This window comes from Hippocampus comes, unplaced genomic scaffold, assembly GCF_001891065.2.
Source record: "Hippocampus comes isolate QL1 unplaced genomic scaffold, H_comes_QL1_v1.1 scaffold39, whole genome shotgun sequence".
NCBI lineage: Eukaryota > Metazoa > Chordata > Actinopteri > Syngnathiformes > Syngnathidae > Hippocampus > Hippocampus comes.
The window spans coordinates 3,446,294-3,468,690 of NW_017842054.1; the positions used below are offsets into that span (position 1 = coordinate 3,446,294).

General features: G+C 43.3%; 2 protein-coding genes across 4 annotated transcripts in view; one reads left to right on the forward strand and one right to left on the reverse strand.

Moving 5' to 3' along the window:
* Window positions 1-6,086: 6,086 nt before the first annotated feature.
* On the forward strand, window positions 6,087-21,963 carry rgs17 (regulator of G protein signaling 17). Of its 3 annotated transcripts, XR_002167086.1 has the most exons (7): window positions 6,087-6,710; window positions 9,697-10,017; window positions 11,444-11,574; window positions 14,113-14,187; window positions 14,252-14,504; window positions 14,903-15,148; window positions 15,288-21,963. XR_002167086.1 is itself a non-coding variant. In XM_019860312.1 (6 exons), the coding sequence occupies exons 2-6, from the start codon at window positions 10,015-10,017 to the stop codon at window positions 15,089-15,091; spliced, it is 651 nt and encodes a 216-aa protein (XP_019715871.1). In that variant the 5' UTR covers window positions 6,088-6,710; window positions 9,697-10,014; the 3' UTR covers window positions 15,092-21,963. The 3 variants fall into 3 exon arrangements, 2 of the variants coding, with proteins under 2 accessions (XP_019715871.1, XP_019715872.1); XM_019860312.1 differs by having other exon boundaries at window positions 6,088-6,710; window positions 14,903-21,963; XM_019860313.1 differs by having other exon boundaries at window positions 6,089-6,710; window positions 14,273-14,504; window positions 14,903-21,963.
* The window catches only part of pcnx2 (pecanex 2), a 20,562-nt gene continuing 18,973 nt past the window's right edge, over window positions 20,809-22,397 (reverse strand). The window contains exon 41 of the mRNA XM_019859967.1: window positions 20,809-20,930. Coding sequence (XP_019715526.1) covers window positions 20,809-20,930 — 122 coding nt within the window. The remainder of the gene's footprint in view (window positions 20,931-22,397) is intronic.

Genomic DNA, 22,397 nt, shown 5'->3' on the forward strand with positions numbered 1-22,397 from the left:
CCCCCCCCTCCCCACCCCCCCCCAAAAATCTCTGAATTGTTTTCTGCCAACATTGGCAGCTTATTGGCAGAGATGGATCTCACATTACATCCTCATTGTAGTTCTTTATTCACTCTGGTGAAAATGAACATTTGACAGGGGGTTCGGAGCCTTTGGTAAGCGCCACCGCAAAATCATTTTGAAAATTCAGCCCTCAGAGCCAGTTTCACTGAGCAACATGAAATTTGGTTGGCATGATGATCGTGAGTAAACCCACATAAAAGTCTGAAGAGGCCATGCTTGAAAACGCTCAGGAACCCGGCCACTTCGTTTTAAAGTGGGCCACTTCAGGCAGAAAATCAGAGGGAATCGTTTCCGCCAGCAGATGACAAAAGTGCAGTGACAGCCATTTTTAAAATATTCATGAGCAAAAAGAACGGATGCTCCCGTTCGTATTGCATAATTGGCCGAATCAAATTAAACGTCGAGGTCAAGCTCCCCCGTTATCAGCTTTGCGGATGAATGAGGAAGCGAAAAAAAAAAAGCGGAGAGAAGCTTGTTTCGAATTAAACAACGGTGAGCGGAGGAGGAGGATGGATATATATATATATATATAATATATATATTTTTTTTTGGACGGTCTGCACAATTCTTTAATGGACATTTGAAAACTAACGCACCATAAGAAATTCAGTCACAAAGCTTCATTGACTCGGGAACCGGATTGACTTGGCGAGCGTCTTTTTTGGCAGTCGATGGAGGGATGAATTTCAAGCGCAGCGGGGACACTGAATTATTTAACGGCGTCTCGGCGGAGGCGATTCCGAGCGCGCTCTCTCCAGGACGGAATGCCATGAATATTACAAACAATAGTCTTGACAAGCGGCGGTGTCGAAGCCAGCGATGCCCCCGGGGGATGCCCGTGTTTTGCCTCTTATCAAGCTTCCGCTAGGCTGGGAAGCAAAATCCTTGCGGTGTTCTTGTCGGGGGCAAAAGACGCGTTCAGAATATATCCTTCTTAAAGTATCTTGACAGTGAGGCTCATTCTGCCGAAAACTTGACTGAAGTTTGTGCAATGGCACTCACTTCTTTGCCATCTTCTCCCTGCTTGGCAGTTGTTGGTTTTCCACCTTTTGATGATTTTGATGTAGTCTAAGGAAAAGACATACCGTACGTTCGTCCCCTCCTCACCCCGTCATCCATCGTTTTTGGCATATAGTATCTAAAAAAATCTATTTGACTTCAAATGGGAAAGCCCAATGCTTGGGAAATGGCTGTGATTGATTTTCTCAGCTTCACAATTTCTTCTTTTTCCACCCATTGCTAGTTCTGTCTTTTTCATGTTGTGAGACAAAGATACAGACACTCCCCTTAAAAATATTGGAACAGTGAGGCTCCGCCCCCCCCCCACCACCACCAAAAAAGAACGTTTGAGCAATAACTGTGATTGATTTTTCACCTTTTTTCATCTTCACAATTGCTAGTTTTTTTTTTTTTGTTTTTTTTTTTACCCACAGACATCTCTGGAGAGAAATCTAAATGTAGTTTGCACAAGAAAAACCCAAGACTTTTGTTCCGTCTCACAATGAATGGCATATTTTCCCAATGTTCAGTCTCTCGGTTGACATTTAGCAGCTGAGAAATTTTGCTTTCGCGACTTTTGTGTTTCTCCCGGCATGTCATCTGTCATCAGTCCATAATCTGTCAAATGTCAAGCGGCATTCAAGGGGAGCGCTGCCGCGGGATTAGAGAAGCATGCCAGTTTGCATTTGCTAGCTCCACTCCTGATGTGCTCATCAAATCATCTTAAAATGACTCAATTCTAAAGGACGTCGCTTGACCAGAATGTTTACATTGCCGAGGCAGCCGTGTGCAATCTCATATAGTGGTCAATCAACTTTGGTTGAGCTGCGCAGAGATTGTGCCAAGCACAGGTGGGAGTCCTTTCTGTTTCTGCTCTTCAGCCATCACTGTATGTCATGCGCTAAATACACTTGTATACCTGTGAGTTAATTATGCCAGTGGCACGCCCACTGAGAGCGCCGAAGGCACAGTAGACTCATTCGCTCGTATTACACAAATACACCGAAGGTTTCGCTTTGAAGCCAAGAAGAAAACGGACTCTTTTGTCACTGAGGTAATCTCTTTCTCTAAATATTGTACTCACTCTTTGTGTGAGAGTCAATAATCCCCCGGAGAAGGTCTGGGAGCGACACTGGGGATGTTTTATTATCCAATGTCTCTGTTCATCTACCCTTTGCATCCCTTCTTCTTCTCTACAAATACACCCAGTAGGCCACTTACATCAATACGACCTCTTGCTGTATTTCTTTACCGCCTCCTTCCACACGCAGAAACAAAGTAAGACAAACGAAAAGGTGTAGTGAGTTTTTAATCCATACTATTCTTCGTTTGATTTATGTAACCATTGTGGGTGATTAAGAATGTAGATTCTCACTGTAAATGACGTCTGACTGTCAATCTTAAGGCTTTGCCATGTAAAATATACCATACGCTACCCCTTTTCCACTGTACAGTAACCAGGTACAGTTCTAGACCATTGCTGGTTGCTCATTGGATAACTATAATCGTTAAAAATATGTATTATGATTGTTAAGCCACACATAACTTTGCAAGTGATTGTTTTGACCATGCACTTGCGTGATTGTTACTCCACCCACGACTTTGAGAGAGGTTGTTTTGAATTTGGAATTGTTATGCCACACATTGTTGTTGTTGTTGTTGTTGTTTTTTTTTTAATGACATAATCATGCAGAGCTTTGTGACTGATTGTTTTGTCAACATGAGAATGTGATTGTTATGCCACGCTGAGTTTTGAGATTGATTGTTGTGACAATACAGAGGCGACCGTTATGCCATACACAGCCACGGGAGTGATTGTTTTGACAAAACAAGTGCTTGATTGTTATGCCACACATTGCTTTAAAAGATTGTTTTGTTTCGACGAGCATGCAATTCATATACCACACACAGTTTCGAGATTGTTTGGCTGTACGACCATGCAATTCTTATAACACACACAGTTTTGATAGCAATTGCCTTATAAGAACCGGATCATGTGATTGTTATTCTTACACCTATCAGTGTGATTGTTCTGTCAACACAAGCGTGTGACTGTTATGCAACACAGCTTTGAAACTTGTTGTTTTACTGGCAATGACATGGGATTGGTCTACTGCTGTGAGAGTTATTATTTTGACAATACAAGCGTGTAATTGTTATTCCACACACAGCTTTGAGAGTGATTGGTTTGACAACGTAAGCATATGATTTTTATTCATTGCAAAACCTCAAGAGTGATTTTTTTTTAATGATGCAGGTGTTGTTATGCCACACATATGGCTTAGGACATTACATTTGAATGTGAATGACGCAAATGGTTGCACTCACCTAGCTGTAAAGTCAACAGTCCAACATGAACAGTGAATAATTGCATAATTATTTATAATTGGACACTTACATAATAACTGACTTGCATTTGGACAAACGCAACACACTGTTAAAATGTACCACTACTCCGAATGCTGTGAATTTGTTCACATTGAAATGGCCCCCATACTTTGAGTAAATGCACGCAGCCCACGGATGTCACAAAAATGTCAGTGTGGAAGGCCTTCACAGAGGAAAGTGTGACCAAAACATGGATGTTGAAACTTTCCCCTGAGAAAAGCAAACGTATCGACATCCCAATCTAATGTGACGAAAATGTGAGTGTGGAACCCTTTCACTGGGATCTTATGAAAAAAAAAATCATGGATCCGATGGTTGCCATCAATTTGTTTTTAGAAGAAAACTTTTCAAAGGACAAATCAATAGCGTAGCAATTCTTCCAAGGTCTTTTATAAAAGTATTTTTCATTTCGTTTCGTTTATTGAAAACCCCCATTAGCTCTTGACTCGTGTTAGTCCAGAGACTATGTGGCCTGGCTGCTGATCTGATGTTGCAGGTTGAACCGCGGTTGCCGTAGAGACCTTCGATGGTAATCTGGAGCACTGAATGAACCCTGAAGTCCCTCAATAAATTCTGCTGCTGATTCAACGGCTGACTCATTCACTTTTCTTATTCTCCTCCATTTTCAGGTAAGCAGAAAAATATGAGAAAGAATCACTGATGAATTGCTCAGCAATACAGTGTGTAGAAGGGAATGTAAAACCACACAAGAATATCTTTCACATCTGGTGTGTCTTCAGATCTTTAAAAAAAAAAAAAAAAAAGTCTTGCCTTTGACTAAACTGTATTCGCTGAAAGCCTCCAAAATTTAAATGAGCAAGAGGTCTTCAATGTAATCAAAATGGCCTAATATCGTCTTAAATATGACTTCTTCAAGACTGCGCTTACCTGATTTTTAAGTTCTGTTTAACTCTGAAATTAGAAAAAAATGAAATAATACGGCATTATAACAAAAATGTTTTGAATTACCGACCATACCAAGCAACGTAGATTACCGTTGTTTTGTTTTCCCCTCAGTCACTTGTTGCCAGGTAGAATTCGTAGGTCACAATTCTCGCTGCCCCACTGGCCAATGAAAATAATGGCATATGCTAGCCATGCCCATTAGGCACTGAAAAACACATTGGTTAACGAGAACTTTAATTGATGCTACTGCTTATTTACTTCTTTTAGAATTGCATTTTTTCCAGTTCTAAGTCAATGTATTGACGCAAGCAATATGAATCTTCTTTTTTTTTAAGATGCCACACACATGCAGTTTGTCAAGGTTATTGAATGCCACGTACTCGTAAATGTTCTCCTGCCTGTGCGATCTCTCTTGCAGACAAGCATGGCGCCGCCATTAAGGATGACGAGTGGCTCCATCTTGTCAATTTGTCAGTTGTATTTGTCGCTCACCTCCCTGACGCCATGAGCATCAGTCACACGCACGTTGGGGCGGAGCTGCACCACAAGTGTGGGTGTTACAGCCCCTGTGGATGTGAGGAAAACTGTGGGTGTTGGAACCTTTGACCGGGCAAAGTTGCAACACCTGCATTTTAACAACATGAAATTGGTGGTCATGGCTCTCAAAAAATGGACCCATGGCCAAAACGACACAGGAAGTCGACCATTTTAATTTGAAGCGGCCATTTTAGCCCCGTTTTCAGTTGTTTGTGAAAGACGAAGTCTTCCTAGAAATGTGTCTGGTTGCTTCTGAATTTAAAGCACAAATAGTCAAGTGTCCGTTTTTGTTAATTGTAAAAAATACAGTATTAAAAACATTTGGAAAACTACTGAAAGAAATCTGTCAATGGGTGACTCTCCAGGCACCATTTGAGTGCATTATTTGGCAGCTCTTGACCTTTTCACACGCAATTCTCCATCGTGTGTGAAGTTGAGAAGCACCTTGCGAGTCCACTTTACTTCCCTATTAAAGAGGCAAAACCCGATCATGTTCCGACTGAGATGTTGCATTGTGACCTTTTCACCATCCGCACCCTGTGCACCTCCCGCCAAGAGACTGGCACATCCTTGTGCACCTAAAGACAATACGATTCCTTCCTTCCAAATAAGCTTTGTTTCCCAAGGATGTGTGGGTTTTTGTTGGAATGGCGAACGGGGGGTGCGGTAGGGGCGTAGTTTTTGATTGCCATACAATGGAGATTTTTGCCTATTCAAATGAGGGATGACAGATGTGTGTTTATGCGTGTGTGTGCTTGAAGTAGACAGAGTAGGGCTGTAGTGCCCTCTTGTGCTACTGCAATGAACAGTCAGCTTACTTTCTGGACCTGGATTTGACACAGTCGAATTTGAGCACACCGAGTTCAAGTTCATCTTGTCTTGCTTGATTGATAATTATATAATAAACCGGGCCGCAAAAAGTGACAATAAATAAATAAATTTAAAAAATAATAATAAATAACCCGTTTTCCACCTCAAGATTGATTTTAAAAAAATCACTTGTTCACTGGTAAACGTGGGTGTCGGGTGCTTATCCCGCTCAGATGCAAAAAAAAAGTATGGGCGTTGAAACATATTTTTTGATATTATTGATATTGCCCAGTTGTGAAACTCAAAGGATTGACAATTCTTCAAGGCAAATGTGAAACAGATAATCTTATTCATTTATTTTTCGACCTCTGCAAGGAATTGTGGTCTGTTGCTTTATTCTTTTGTGGTATTTAACAATTCATCTTTCAGTAATGTTTGTTTTATTTAGAGTGTGGAATTACTGTAAGAAAAGTCTATCAATGTGATAATTGCTATTCTATATTAATACGATTATGGCTTTTGGACACAAGTGTATAGATGCTTTTATTTTTGTTTTCAGACTGTATATGCCTGTAAATCCACGAAAAAACTTGGGCTGGTTATCAAAAGAACGACAACAAAAAGTCCACAACAACAAAAAAAAATCCGCGGATGCCTAACCGGATTACGCGGGGTTCAAATTGTATTCACTTAACATTTTTTTTCATGTCCTCTTAAAAAGCCATTCGAGGGACCATCCATCCGATTTGAGCTGCATGGATGCCGGGCTGGAACTTCTCAGACGAGCCCTCATGATGATGGGCTGCAGAGCCAGAGAGCAGCGCGCATGCGCGGTGCATCCAGGGGCTCGGCGGCGTTCGGTGCTGAAGTGGGGCGGATGGACGGAAAAACGGCGCCGATGGACGTTCTGCGGCCAAATCGCCATTAACGATGCCCTTCGAGAGAGGTCGGGACATCGTCGCGTGGGCACCCACCACCCTGGGACACTGACAGTCCGACACAAAGCGGTAAGACGACGCTTTATCCGGGCGCGCTCCGAATCCGGGGGCACGCACACACACACACACACACGCACACGCACACACGTACACACTGGCTGCGGCGGCGAAGGAGGAGGCGGTGAAGCTAGCTCGGCGGTTAGCATGGCAGCTAGGTCGCCCGCTCAGCTCCCTCCGCCTCCTCCCGAAGATAGCGGCTTTCGGGCGGCGAGCGAGCGACAATGATGGCGCTGTCGCTCGAATCGGGTCCGTCATGAACTACCCTGACTGCGTTCGAGCTCGGGTGACGGCTGCGCTCGGATGGGTTCGCAGCAGCTGCTAGCCAGTGGAGCTAATCGTAATAGTAGTAATGGAAGTTCCTCGATGAGAGCAGGTTCAAGTGAGAACGGGTAAATGGGGGGGCCTTGAGGCACATGCAACATTTCCACCCTAGACACTTTTTTCGTACAAACGACCTCCATTTTTCAGCTCCTTGGGTGACCAGATGAGAGCACCCCCTGCGCGTTGTGTCGCCAGAGTTCCCTGGTTCAGGTTCAGGTTCTAATCATTCTTCCTGGTTCCACTTACTTTGTGCCTTCTCCAATTTGCTTGGGGGTTATATACTGTATACTGTACTGCCACAAGAATCCACCAAAAAGAAGCTCTCTCAAATTAGCAACGTGACAATTTTTTAAAATTTTTTTACTGAAGATGACTGTATATCAAACTGCTGAGTATGTTCGGAATGGTCATTCAACCTGAGTACAACGCTCCAAGAATTTAGAAAATCAAATGATGGGTTACAGAGAAATTGTGTATTTTGTATCGACAAAAATGTATTTTTCTGGACAACGTTTTTGTGTGACATCGCCAATAGAAAATCTGGCCCAGAATATATTCAAATTCAAGTAAAGACAGTACAACGTTTAAGTTTTTCTGTGATCGGTTGACAAATTTCAATAAAACATATCCACAAATAAGGTTTTACAAGCCGAAAGTCCCAGCCCTTCTCCAAGTCTTTGCGGCAACATTTTTCTGATGCTTCAAACGGTGTCACTTGCTCTGAAAACGTCACTTAAATCGTGCAAATCGAACATTGTAAAAAAAAAAAAAAAAAAAGAGAGAGCAGTAAGGGCATCAAAATCAGTCATGTGCTTTACTTGTCCCATTTACTCTTTGAGTACTTGCCGACAATTGTGAGCAAAGACCTTTCCTTTTGACGCAGATGATGATTCACCAATGTATCACATGGCCACAGTATTGCATCTACAACTGCGATGTCAAATTTTGTTTTTTGACTTAATTATTGGTGGCTGATATTGGAAGCCCTTCTGAGTAACTGATGACTTAGAATAAGGCTGGGATGGGCACAATACGGATCCCAGGTATCGGTGCTCACCCATTCAGAGTACCAACACGTTTCGGGTGACGTAACGGTGTGCGATGATCAAGTTCACACATTGGTGTAAGAATAAGTGGCTGAGCTATGTGTGACATAACAATCACACGTAACAAGTGTTGTCAAAACTATCATTCAGGTATGCCAAACACTCACTGTTGTTTTTAACGCTGTTAACCGTGGACTTCTGCTTTGACAGGAAGTTCCTATTTGGCCTGGAAAAAAAAAACAGACCTCGTGAATAGCAGAAAATGCGTAGAGTGACAATAAACTACCCTGATAAACTTGCCAGAGGGGTAGCGTCAACAATGCTTCTTTCACGCTGTGTAATTTGTTTTGCTGGAGCTCGACCAAAGTGGTTAACGTTAGGCAGGGATAATTTTCTGTCACAATTATTCCGCTGTTGCCATCCAAACATGAAATCGTCGCACCGAGGAAGGGTGGTCGACAGCCTTTACCGCCACGATTTTCAGTTCATTGAATGTTTATCAAGAGTTTGGGGGAGAATTTATAGGGTTTAAATGTTATTATTTCTTCCCAATGCGTTTCAATGAGCGCCAATTACACGGGGAATTTGGGCGATTTGTTAGCCGGGCGGGTCCCAATCACTCTGAACTGCAGCGGTCGACTCTACGGTGAGTAAGGAAGTTGTTGAATTAGATTGGATACTTTTTTTTTTTTAAACTTGCCGATAGGCTCCAAAATCCTGATCGTGTAAAGCATGGGTGGCCAACCTGCGGCTCGCGAGCCGCATGCGGCTCTTTGGCTGGTTTAATGCGGCTCCCGGGCTTTCACATGACAAGCGTTGGAAACGCCTCAGCGGGGGCCCTGCCATTCAAACACAAAACTTACTATGTCAGCCTATCAACAATCCCGTTACTTGATTGACATACTGGGCAACCAGTCAGATGACAACTCAATCACCGCCCATGCGCAAACAACAGCGCTAAGCGCTAAGCTAGTCAACGAATTACCTCTGATTTTAAGGCAGGGGTGCCCAATACGTCGATCGCAATCGACCAGGAGCCAGCGGACTGGTCCCAAGTCGACCGCGAGGGGTGGGAGGAGGAAATGGGGTGAGGAAGGGATGCGGTGATGCTTATGTGTGCCCATGTGTATGATGTGGCTCTTTGCAGTAACACAGTAAAAAAAAGAAATGGCTCTTAGTCTCTGACTGGTTGGCCACCCCAAGTGTAAAGCCTAATCTTGGGTCATTTTTTTTCTTTTCAATGAAGTATTTAAAGCCCTGATTTCCTGCAGTCTGAACTGTCATCATGCCTTTGGCCAAACAAGATGCAACAGCTTCAGTAATATCCGACCACAGTCTGCTATTTTTGGCGTAAGTTAGTGTCCACTTAGCGAGTGTTCCAGCGATGCTCACTTGAAGCATTTGCTCCCTCTTTTTGATCCGTAGTGTGTAAATCTGTTCAGTAGTCTTTGAACAAACAAGCAGCCACGACAAAGGTACCACGTGGGTTGCGCAACACATTGACCTCAAACTTGTTACAAGTCTCTCAATTATGCTCTTGATTGCATTGCCCGATAAGCCCGTATTGGTTGTCAAAAACGATTTAACACATGTGGGGGTTTTTTTTGTTTTTTTTTCCCCTCCCTTAGATGCTGTACTTTCAAGTCCGCAAACGACCCATTCGCTGAGATTGGAGGGTTAGCCGGCAGGAGAAAACCAAAGGAGCGGTCGTGAACTGAAGGAGCATTTCGGTGACTGTCTCGGGTCAGGGATGGTGAAACCACTCACCGCTGCTGCTGTTGGTAAAAAAGGACCACCTCGCCTTGCCCTGAACCTCCCACCAGCTACCAAGGCAGTCCATTAGCCAATCTCAGACGCTCTGCTGAGCGGCCTCGCTATTGTCCGGCAACCGATTACCTCACGCCATGACTACTCTGTCTGACCTGCTTTCAAGTACTCACTAATTCATGGTAAGATGTGCCATCAAACCAAATTTATTTGGGATTGTGAAGTCCGTATTTGTAGACACAATGTGGCTGGGGTCATTGTGTCAAACCCGTTGAATTGAAGTTGCAATATCTGTCCGAAAAACTTTTGAGCCCGAGTGATTATCATGCGGCACTTTTTGAAGCACTAGAAACCTTCCACAAGTGTGACTTTTATGCTCCCGCTGCCACGTTTGTATTTTCGGTCCGGGATTTGCAAGTGCTGTCAATGCAACCTCGCCTCTCCACCTTCTCAACAAAGCCGCGGCCCGCCGTCATTAGCATCCAGCGGGACCGTTTTATTTATTTTTTTCTCGTACACGGGCTCGTTGCCTGGTTGCTGAATAACTGATGCGCTTTCCCAATGGTCAGGCGACGTCATTTGCATATCAGACAGCCCCGTCGCCTTAGTTTCCCCCATCCGTTGTATGTCCATATGCAGACCAGGTAGAGAGGGACGGAGGGTCTCTGCTGCTCATCTTCACATCCGAGGTGTTAATGACGGGTTTAATGTCGGCAGGTAGGCGCGCTCTCTATGTTTTGTTTTATGATCAACTGCAACTTTGATTAAATTCAGCAGGAATTCACCTCCTCGATGAGATTGATGACAGGAGTTGTGATGTAACAACCTGAATTTGGAGCTGCGAGAGCGCCGTTTGCTCGGCAGCGCGAGGAGGCTTTCCCTGGTCTGTTTAACTTGCAGCGAGCCCGCCAGCTGGCCGCCTCACTCTCCTGGCGCTTAAGAAATCAAATTACAAGGCCGCACTGTGCGTTATTGTCTGAGGCACTTTAAATGACTTCTTTGAGAGAGGCATTTCATTTAGATTAGCCCGCAGTGCTCGCTGCAATCCGGCCCGTAAAGAAAAGACGGCAGTGTGATGTTCAAGTGGCTCTCTCGACGCCTGCCCTGTCGTCCACTTCCCTTGCCCCTCCCGCCCCCACACTTGTAACCCAAAGCTTCGCTCACGTCCACCTTCCGAGCATGTGAAATGTGAGGGGGAAACCCCCAAGCGACGGTGGCAGAGCTCCGCGGCATCTACAAGGTGGAACACGGCGTGTACCCAAATCATCCTTGAACGTGAAATTGCTCGACCCCCAGATGGGAAATAATGTCAAGCGCACGAATCTGCGAGCGGCTTAAACTCTTTTCAGCATTAACCGTTTATTAACCGGAGCGGCAATGTTTTACGTAGTAAGTTTAATTCAAATGGCAATGGGTAATTTACAATGTGCAATTTTGATGGAAAAAAATGGATGGATGATGATGATGTAATATTTGCTGATACAGGTGAGAGCTCATCTACCAATCACACAATTTCTCATTCGAGACTTTGGCGGTGTACGGTAATCAGTGCCAAGTGTGAACTTTTCTTCAGTAACAGGTGATTTGTGTGTTCTGTGTGCGCCACAGCCCCGGAGTGTGAGTGGAGTGGAGATGAGAAAAAGGCAGGCGGCGCACATCGAGGCCCCACCACAGGTCCCCGGACAGCCCCGACCCAACACCTGCTGTCTCTGCTGGTGCGGCTGCTGCAAGTGTCTCTGGTAGGTCCTCTGCTTCTCCATCCACACTAACCACAGAAACATGAGCGTTGTCGCCCCCCCCCCCCCCCAAAAAAAAATTCTCAAGCACCTCTGGGTTGAAAGGAACTCACCCCTTGCAAGATAGGCGAGCAACTATTTTAAGCATGAGGATGGGGTCTTCCTTTTAATCTGGTGGCTGTTAGTGAGGACATCATTGGATAGATAGTTGAAGGCCTAAAGTGCGGACAATAGCAAGACTTGCACGAAAGAACTGTCGCGAATGTTGGGACGAGTGTTTAAGTGAATCAAAGGGAGAATGGTTTTGTGGTGATGTTGCTTTGACTCAATGAAACGGAGGGAGCGGAGGCGGGGGCTGGGGGGGTTGGTGTTGGAAGAGTGGTGGCTAAGAATTGTAGGGGATAAATAATTGCCAAAGAATGTAAATATATTTAGAAATGGGATTTTAATATACATCGGTGCTTTAACTTAAAAGTTTCATTCATGCAATGGTGTCAACTTTCCCCTTTGAAACGGATGGCAATGCTTTTAATCCGTTGAGACACCCCCCCTAGCTCCCCAAAAATGACATTTTAGAAGCGTTTATTTTTTATAATAATAAATAATAATAATAAAATACTCTAATAAGAATTGGGTTCACTGCATACTGCACGTTGCAGTGGACTGTTTGTTGCTCATTATCTGATACTGTAAAGCCAATTCCAGAAAACGGTGAATATTTAGCCGGGTTGAGCACGGCGTGCGGAGCAGTGATTTCAAACCAACCTCAGAACTGTTAGGGCACACACGCTAACCACTACCGCACTGTGCTGTTCTCTTGAACCCAATATTGTTAAACTATTTAGGTTCCGCTGGATATCCAAACGGCCTCATGTGGGGTGAAAATCGTTTAAAATCCAGGCCCAGTTGCACGGAAGACCCGCCTTGTTGGGTTGCCCCCCCTCCCCCACCCCCCAAAAAAAACCCTACGCAAGCCAGCAAGCAATCGATGCCAACAAGCGGCACATCCCGCTCCTGCAGTCGCCTCGCTCGGGCCGCACGCTTGGCCTTAGAAGACGGTGAATGAATGTTTGTTGTGGGCCAGTGAATGGTGAATGCGTCGCCTCTGTCGCAGCACTCCATCTGAAGAAGTGGCAGGCTGGCAGCTTGTCAGACCTGGAAGTAGTTTCCCAACAAGCCAGCGTTTCAATGATTTCCGTGCCGATCTATTTATTTATTTTCTTTTTTCCTGTGCTGGTGGTTAATTGTTTTTTTTTTCCCCCCTCCTGGTCTAGCAATCTTCCTCATCTCGCTTCACCCCCTCCTCGCTCATCCCCTCTAACCTGGTCCTCACCCACGATCATACAATCCCCTTCTATTTCCATCCTCTCGTCACATGCAAAACAGCTGTGAGGAACAGCCTGTATATTTAGGCGTACTGTGAGAGCGCCCGGGGGCTGCGGCCCGCTTACCCTATTAGAGGCAGCACAATGGGGACTTTGACAAGAGCCCGGCAAGAGGAAGCAGAGATCCTCCATGGTGGGACAAAAATAGACGGCGCAGTGTCTGTTGCATTATGGACCAAGGCGAGTGTGACGGGAGTCGCGGCGGACAGAAGGAAGCTCGCATGTGTGTTTAGCGCGTTGACAGGAGGCCATTGTTCACTGGATGTCTGGCAATGTTTATTATAGATTGTCTTGCTCACTTGAGGATCACACGCTTCTTTCCCAGCTTGATTAATAGCTGCATGATACAAACCAAGAATGACGTGACGGCAATGTTGTTGTTGTTGGGGTTTTTTTTTGTCTATGTTGTGGGTAAATTTGGGGCAGTATTTGCATTTCCTTTCAAAGATTGTAAAAAAAAAGGCACCGGACACCACCATTTATCTTTTCTGACAAAAGAGTTGAAACACAGCCTGCCTCTTCCCATTCATGTCACACGAAAAGTTTGTCACGATGACACCCAAAAAAAAAAATCTACTAGGATGAAATGTAAAATGTGCCTGGCGACGCTCTTTTAAATGCACGGATAAGCCAGGAGGCTCTTTGTCTTTTTTTATTAAACGACCATGAAATTTGGAGTCTGAATGCTAACATTGTACGCTAGCATTGACAGTCGGCAGCGAATAATGCAAGCTTTGTTTTTGCCTTGATCACAAGCTAACAGACTGACTTGTCTCTGCGCATTTGCAGAACTATACAGTATGTGCAACAACACGTTACCTTGTCCTTCGCATACTGTGAAAGAAAGTTGAAGGTCGTAAGCGCAGCTTACATGCTGAGCTTACGTTTGAGAGCCCCACTGAAAGTAACATTTTTAAAAAATTGAATATTCAGAGGGAAAATTGCACTGTTACTTTTGTCAGAACAGTGTCATTGTCATCGGGTGACTATTTCTTTTAATTTTGATCCAAATTTAAAAAAAATAATCTTTACGAGTAGATTGCTAATGAATTCAGCCTTGAATCCAAAGAAGCAAAGTGCACCGTTTGACTGCAGTAATCTCGATCACCCCTGGACACGGCCGTGAGTAAAAGCCTGCCTGTTGCCCAACATGCAGGAATGAAGACAGGATGGAGAGAAGCGAACGCCAGACCTGTACCAAGATGGACAGTATAGAAGCTGCAGAAGAACAGTAAGTCCTCAACCCCGTCGCCCTTGGCTTTGCGTCGTGACGACCGCTTTGTCTTGATCTCTAGCGTTTCCCACCGCCACCGCAGACACCCCAGTCTCGACGAGGTGCTCTCATGGTCTCGGAGCTTTGAGATGATGCTGCGCTCGCTGGAGGGTCGGGAGATCTTCCGGGAGTTCCTGAGGTCAGAGTACAGCGAGGACAACCTCCTATTTTGGTTGGCCTGTGACGAGCTGAAGAAGGAGACGGACCCCTCGGTGGTGGACGAGAAAGCCAGGATCATATACGAAGACTACGTGTCCATACTGTCGCCGAAAGAGGTTTGGACTCTGGTTCCTCTTTGTCAAAGGGAGGCCATTTGTTTGAAAGCCGACCTTAAATCAACACACCACTGAAAATGAATTGTTCGTTATTCGACGAGGCCAGGGGTTGGCAACCCAAAATGTTGAAAGAGCCATATCGGACAAAAAAAAAAAAAAAAAAGTGTCTGGAACCTTAAATAAATAAAAGCTCCAGGGAGCCACTAGATGGCGCTAAAGAGCCGCATGCAGCTCTGGAGCCGCGTGTTGCCGACCCCCGGACTCGGCGGTGTATACAAACAATAATCGTGCAAATTTCAAAAAGGCATCCGATTACCTGAAAAAAAGTTTTTTTAATACTGGCAAGAAAAGTTTCCCGACTACCCTGTCAGCCGTTTTCTTATTCTCATCCGCGGCAGGTGAGTCTGGACTCGCGGGTACGCGAGGGCATCAACCAGAGCCTGGCCGAGCCCAGCAGCCTGATGTACGAGGAGGCGCAGCTCCAAATCTACACGCTGATGCACCGAGACTCCTTCCCCCGCTTTCTCAACTCCACCGTTTACAGAGACCTCCTCGCCAACAGGAGGCGCACCTGCCTCGACACCTAAAGTCCCCCACCTCACTCACCCTCGATGCCCTCCATCGAGACGACTACGTCAACTATGGTGCCAGAAGTCCGGTTTGGAAAAACAAACTCTTTCTTGATTGCAAAAAGACTGAATGACATCCAAGCTGGTTATTGTTCTTATTTATATTTTTCAAGCAATTTCTAGCCAGTGACGTGAGTTTGCTGGTTGTTTTTAGGTCAAATTTGACGAGGCCGCCTTCGCCGGCCGCTGATTGTTTTCGCGAGTCCAGATGTCTTGATGGTCACGTTAGACCGTGGACTCCTCAGGACCAGGAAGTAAGAGCGAGAACGTGAGAGAGAGAGAGAATGGACAGGCCAATGATTCCTGTACTGTAATAATGACACCTCACTTTTCATTTCTAACCCCATTTTTCTCCCCATATCATTCTGAGCTAATGAGATGAAGGCCGTCTTACGCCGACGACTGCAACTTTTTGTTTGTTTGCTTTTCTTTATTTTATTTTTTAAAAGATTTTTCTTTCAAAATAGGCTTTCCGGCAAGGGAAAACAAGCATTTATTTTAAATTTTTTTGGAGAGGGGAGGCATCCACATTGAAGAAGCAGAAACCGTCCATGTTTCCATCCCTCCATTCGAGCACTTTCCTTCTTAACATGTGAGAAGTAAGGGCTAGACTTGTGGTTGGGCAGCTACATGTAACTCAACAATGCCTTCACATGTGTTTTGACAAGACAAAAAAAAAAAAAACAAAAGGCAGCGAGTGGCGCTCCTGTAGGTCCTCCAACTCCGCCGTGCCCCCTTAGAAAGCAACCACAGTTAATCCCGACCATCCCGTTATTTCCCCCCCACCTCCTCCTGCTTCCCATTCGTACTCTCATAGCCTGACAAGCACAGGTCAAAAAATAAATTATAATAATAACACAGCGGTAGTCGTCTTCTACATTGAGGCACTGACGCGGTTGGGATAACAAACCCCCTGGCCTTTTTCTGTGAGGTGTAGCCGGTGCCAAATATGATGTCAACAGCGCCGAGGAGGACAGAACTCGTTCTAGCCACTAGCCAGCAAAATTTTTGTTAGCGACAATGCTAACACTTCCCCTCGGGCGCGAGAGCCGCTTGCTAGATTAGCATGCCTTTGCGCTATACTGTACACTCTCTCTTTGGTCTACTTTTCTAACAAAAACAAAAAAAAACAAAAGAGTAATAATAGTAATAATTTAAAAAAAAATTGAATGCATGATAATGTGTCGCTTTAAAGAAGTTAGAGGACAAAATGGAGGGGCGGGGTCTTGCCAAATGTCCCGGTAACTAATTTTTTTCTGCCCGCCCGGCCTGTTGATATGCAGTAGAAAGTGCATGACTGAAGTATTATGCTCTACTTTTTTTTTTTCTTGTCGAATTAACATCAATTATATTGATGTCCAGATAGATGACGATATATCTATCAGGTCCTAAAGTGTTAGCGAAAACTGTGACACTACTCGTTGAGGACTCGTGGGAGGAGTCAATGTTGCCGTCTGTGTATCGAACTACCAGACGTTGGGCGTGCCAAGTTTTGGTGGAGAGCCATTTTGAGAGCAAGCTAGTCAAAAAAAAAAGAAAAAAAATTGAAAATTGGGTGTACTGTACTGTAGTTACCCTTGTTAGCCTTTGTGTCTCTACCTTGCTCGGCTGGATTTTAAACTGCCGAAATGACTCCAAATTAGAGATGGGCACGAAATGTCCATGATCCACTTTCAAGCTAATTGAGTAACTTTTTTAAATATTAGTCATGGGACAGGAGAATTGCTCTGTGAATGTTCTGAACGCCTGCTTCCATGACTGTCGTTTTGAGCAAAGTTCTGAGTGGTTGTAAGTGACGTCACGACTTTATTGTTCACTTTCTTTAGACGGCAAAGTAGTTGCGAGGGAATATAAATCTCCTCTGCCGGACACGATTTTCCAAGTCCGCACCACCCTAATGATCAGTGCACGGATTATGTCCATCGTGACTAAAAATCTGTTTATTTGATGAATTGCAGTGGAACCTCCAAAAGTGGAACTATTTAGAGTTCAACCCTCCTGGAAATACAAAAAAAAAATAATATTCCGCAAAAGTCAGAGTATATGTTTTGTTATGGCAATAGATGTGATTTTTTTTTAATCACTTTATTTTTTTTAATTGAGTCGACGATGCACAATGTTAAATTTGAGCTGTTAACACCAAGTGTGTTTTTCTTTTTCTTGAGCTTTTTCTATTTGACAGACTTTTTCAATTCCGGCACTTCCTTTTAAACTCGGTGATGGTATCGCTCTGCCGCTAACTTTCTGCTGTGTCAGCCTTCAAAGGGTGAGTAATTTTACTTTATTTTAGTTGTCTTTTGTAACGGTTAACTTCTTTTGTATCACAGTTAGAATTTGAAATTGTTCCTTCCATCATAGACCGAAAGTTCTTTTCGGTATGGAATAAATTACGTTCTTTGGAAAATTGCTTTCAGCGAATTGAGTTTCTCGTCGGAGGTTCCGCTGTACATTCAAATGTAGTCGGTGAATTTTATCAATCGAGCGGGGTCAATCGAAATATTGTTTTTTGAGAGGAAAAAAAAAAGCCTTTTTTTGTTTTGTTTCGTTTTGAATCTAGGTTCAGTGAAGACAAAGGTCTGGCCTATACAAGTTCGTCTAAAGAACTAGTACATATTATTTATCCCCTGTCAGTACATGCAGGCGGCCACATTAGTGACATTCGCTGTGCATGCAAGCGCCCAGTTGAATCACAATATATATATATTTTTTCCATTTTTAGGAAAACAAGTTTTTTGCCGAATCTTTAAAACGCAAGTTAACACTAGAATGTTTCACCACTAAGCATATAAACAAATAAAAATAAATAAACGTCATGGTGCAATGAAAATCAAGTTTACATTTATAAAGAGACAGTGAGTTTATGCGCTTGGTGGCGCCGTGTTTAAAACATTTGGGAGATGAGCAGGAAGGTTCTATACTTGGGAGAGATGTACTGGGAGCACTGCGCGTCCGGCGTTTTCCCGCCCGGTGTCCTTTTTGCCTAACCACCCCCCCCTTTACCCCCAAATTTAATTTATTGCGACTCTTACACAGTCAAGGCGCTTGTTTGGTGTTGAATAACTGTGGATTTTATAAGCAATGAACATGTGAAGTCATGCGACGGTGGCGGTGCTCTGCCATTTCCACTTATTTTTTTTTTTTCCCCCCTTTTTAAGAACTAAAGTGTCCTGACAGGACGGGGGGGGGGGGGTTGCGAAGCTTTGGCCTTATTGACACATTTATTATGATCATCATTCTTCTTATTCTTTTTCTTCTTCTTATTATCATCTCCTTGGATGAAAACAAACAACAACCCTGTAGGCTTTTCACTACCTCTCATGTGGTTAACTTATTTCACATCTAGTTGTCAGGGGTTTTTTTTGTTGTCATTTTTGGTTGTTTTTTTTTTTTTTTTTGTAGATCTACTTGAAGCCTAACACTGTAAACTATAAAATGTGCACAGACAAAAATGTATCAGAGCGGCAGCGTGTGGGGGCAGGAGTGTATTCAAGAGAGTTTAGCCTCGACATTTTGTTGTTGTTGATTTTGCTTTTTTTTTTCTGTCTTTGTTTTGATTTTGAACTAGATTTTTTTTTTTTTTTGCATCTATATAATAATTCAGGAAACCACTGTCTAAGGGCTAATCCCATTTTTGCCTATGCAAATGTGTTGCTGGGAAAAGGGCGAGGTTCCGCCCGCACCCGTTTAAAAGATGGACCACGGTTTACATTGCCCTTTGCTGAAGTCCTTTCAATCTCACTCAGCAAAAAAATGTTCGCTCATTCAAGTAATACACAGAGAAAATAGTATATGCCTTCGTGACGATGCAGAAACGAATAAATGTTGTCTGACATGATGTGGCAGCGTGCTGGCGTCTCGCGAAGAACAGTGGCTGGCCTTGTGTACGATTTACGAACGGAGGATGTTTTATTTGTCAAAACAAAATAGCAAATTTGGAGTCACTGTCGCCAGCCCGTCTCTTTCCAGTTGTTTTTACATCCAGGTTTGAAGGGCTGAAATGTGCTCACAACAGTCTGGTGACATTCAACTTCCTGTGAATTTTAGATTTTTTTTGTTTTGGTTTTTTTGATCTGTGAAAAGATGTGTTTTCTTTTCACCTAAAACAAGAGCATGTCATCTTCGATATCCGACCTTCAAACGTCTCGTTTTTGTAGCCGCATCCTCGCCAACGATCACTGTGTCGATGCAGTTGGAAGCGCATCCATCGGAAGTGGGCTTATTTTTTATTTTATTTTATTTTTTTTCCCATTTTTACTCAAATAAATCCCTAAAATGGTCACCGACGAAAAATTGTTCACATAGCTAGTTTCAGCCACTTTTTAAAAATATTTGCGATGAGGTACGATTTGGGGCTTTATCGAGATCTCTCCGGCAGGTTTTGTCAATTTGCGCGAAATTCGATTCCTCGACATCGGTATGCCTCATTTTTGTTTTTCCCAAGACATCCTCTGATTCCGTCGCTTTTATTTCTCGTGCTCTGGCTTCCTCTCTCGGTGACGGGCAATACCACCATTCGCGGGAAAAGCGTTACAGTTTTGACGTCCTCGCTTGGCTGGTGTGCGACAAACGGATTTTAGGCGATCACTTTTCTCTTTATTGATTTCGATGCCTAAGCCTCAAGGTCAAGAGATGATGGAAAAAAGCGCAGGCGGAAATTGGGAATTTAAACATTTAGCTGATGGGGAAAGATGATTTTTTTTCTATTGAGCATGCTTTTTGCTAAATAAATGAAATAATTCAGTTATTTGCTACAAACGATACTGTATGAGTATGTATTCAAGTACTGCAGTATGCAGACAATTTAAAAAAAAAAAAAAAACTCTTTTGAGGGGTTTGTATTTTTCTCACCGAAGCATACCCGATTCTTGAGTGTTACATGAAAACAATGAGCCTCTTTGTACGAAAGTCGGATGATGATCCGTTCGTATGAGTTTGTCGTCTGGTTGCGAGAGGAAGGCAACAATTTCAAAATTCTTGAGCGGCGCAGGACCGACAGCATCATTGGAATTACAAATCCACTTTTGGATAATATTTTCACCTAAAACTTCTTGAACGAAGTCAAACGGGACAACAACGGCGGACCAACAGCGACGCCAGTGCGACAACAACCTTTTAATCGATGACGGACGACAGAAAACGACTTGGCGATATTTGACCCACACCGACTTCTGTTGACGCCAACATCTTTTTAAAAAATATATGTCTGACCCAGAAAAACCTTTCTGGTGACGATTATAAGAAAGTCGGACAAATACTGACAATAAAGTCAGACCAAATGCGGACGACAACAACTCCTTTGAATGGAAAACGATTTCTTGAAAGACATCTGAAGAACAGCAACCAGTTGCTGACTTCATAGAACTTTTGCCAACGACTTCTTCAACAGTTTTGGACCCAAAACAATTCACGACATCTTTCACAGTGAACGGACGACAACTTGGTCAACGATCTCGTACAGAACACAATTTGAACTTGAACGACGTCGGACTGACATCGACTCCTTACCGTTGACACCGATTTCTGGTCGAATTCCTTAACAATGGCGGACATAAAGCAACTTCTGACTTATGACGTCTCAACCAGAGTCGGACAAACACCAACAAAATGACTTTTTGAATCAAGTCTTGACGACGGCAATAACAACTTCTTTAACAATGTCGGTCAGAAAACGAGTTCTATAAGGAATCCGAGCGATCCGGAGCACTTGGTGTCCAAAGTGCCGTGAAATGCGGGAAGCCCTTAAGTGTAGCATCCGACGCGTCCCCAGCGTTGTCGCGGACCCAGCCGTCACATATCGCTGCGTAAATGCGTACCTCAAGAAAGCGTTGGCAAAAGGTGTACATTGTGACCCAACTTTTTGCTCATTAATGGTGTTGCTTTCGGCAAGTCTTTGCATGACGGTTCCAATCGGATGTAACAAAACTGTACTTTTGCATCTCCGTGTCCATTTCACAATGTATTGTTTTTTTTTTTTTTTTTTTTTTATTGGTCAATTCCGATACATTTTTAAAAAGTGAAAACGATGTGCCAAAAATTTGTCATTGCCATGCGGTTGGACTATAAGCACGGTCAAGTGTTTGTTTCATTTCAAAAGTGTTTGTCTTCGTAAAACTATATCAAGTAATACCCAACGCAGATGAAGTTTTTGTAAAAAGGCAATGATAACGTCCAATGGTCGTTGATTGCGGACAAATAAGAGCTATTATGTCACAACTGAAATTGTAACTTTTGTCGCCCGCAAAAAAAAAAAACAAACAAAAAAAAAATGACAATGTTCACCATTATTCTTCTGCGATTGTTCATTTCTCTGAAGAGCGTGGCTTCTTTCTCATTTCTCTGAAAAGGTGCGAAAGACCTCTCGTTGAGTCTCGCCTGCTGTGTTGAAAGCTGTGGTCCATTGGGATCAGCGGCACTTGATCTTGTCTTTGTTTACACGGAAAAAAAAAAACAACAACACACCATCTTTGCGTTACGACAAAAGGCCAATCTTTTGTGACTGCCCTTGAATATCTTGTCATTTGCATAGTGCTGCTAGAAAGTGTAACAACTTACAATAAATACTTAGTAGATTTTTTTTTTCACAAATGTCGTGGTGTCTTTCTTGGGGTCGGGCTGGGAAATTATGTGTTATGCCGCACGAGCATGAAGTATATGATTTATTTTTTTGGGGTGAGCTCCTTATTTTCCTATGCATTATTTGTTTGCCACCGTCGAAAGAGAAGCATCAATTTCGATATTTTGTCAGTTAATTTATTGAGCACCTCAAAAAGATCTTTGGGTTTCGGCAAATACATCAAACAAACCAATTCTCATGTTAATGAGAAAAGCAACGTGAGGTCACATTTTCTGTCTTTGTTCAAATTGTAAATGAAAAGCAATTTTGAAAGGGACTAAGAAAAATTAATGAGTCCATTAAAAATATTCTGAGGAAAATATGACCCCCCCCAAAACAAAGTAGACACATTTTTCTTAAAGATAAAAAACATGCAAAAAAAATTTGTGTGTGTGTGTGGTGGGGGGGGGGATAAGCTAGTACAAAAAAAAACTAAAGATGACTAAAAAGTTAGAGTCATAATGTTGGAAAAAAGTCCCGTGGAAGAAAAAAAGACGTTAAAACAAGAAAAAGTCATAATTTTATGAGAATTGTCTTTTTTTTTTTAAGAAATCATTTTAGAGACCTGGAATCTTATGATTTTTTTCATTTTGTGCAGTCAGTATTTTTTTTTTTTGGCGGGGGGGGGGGGCCAATAAAAGAAAGTCAAGC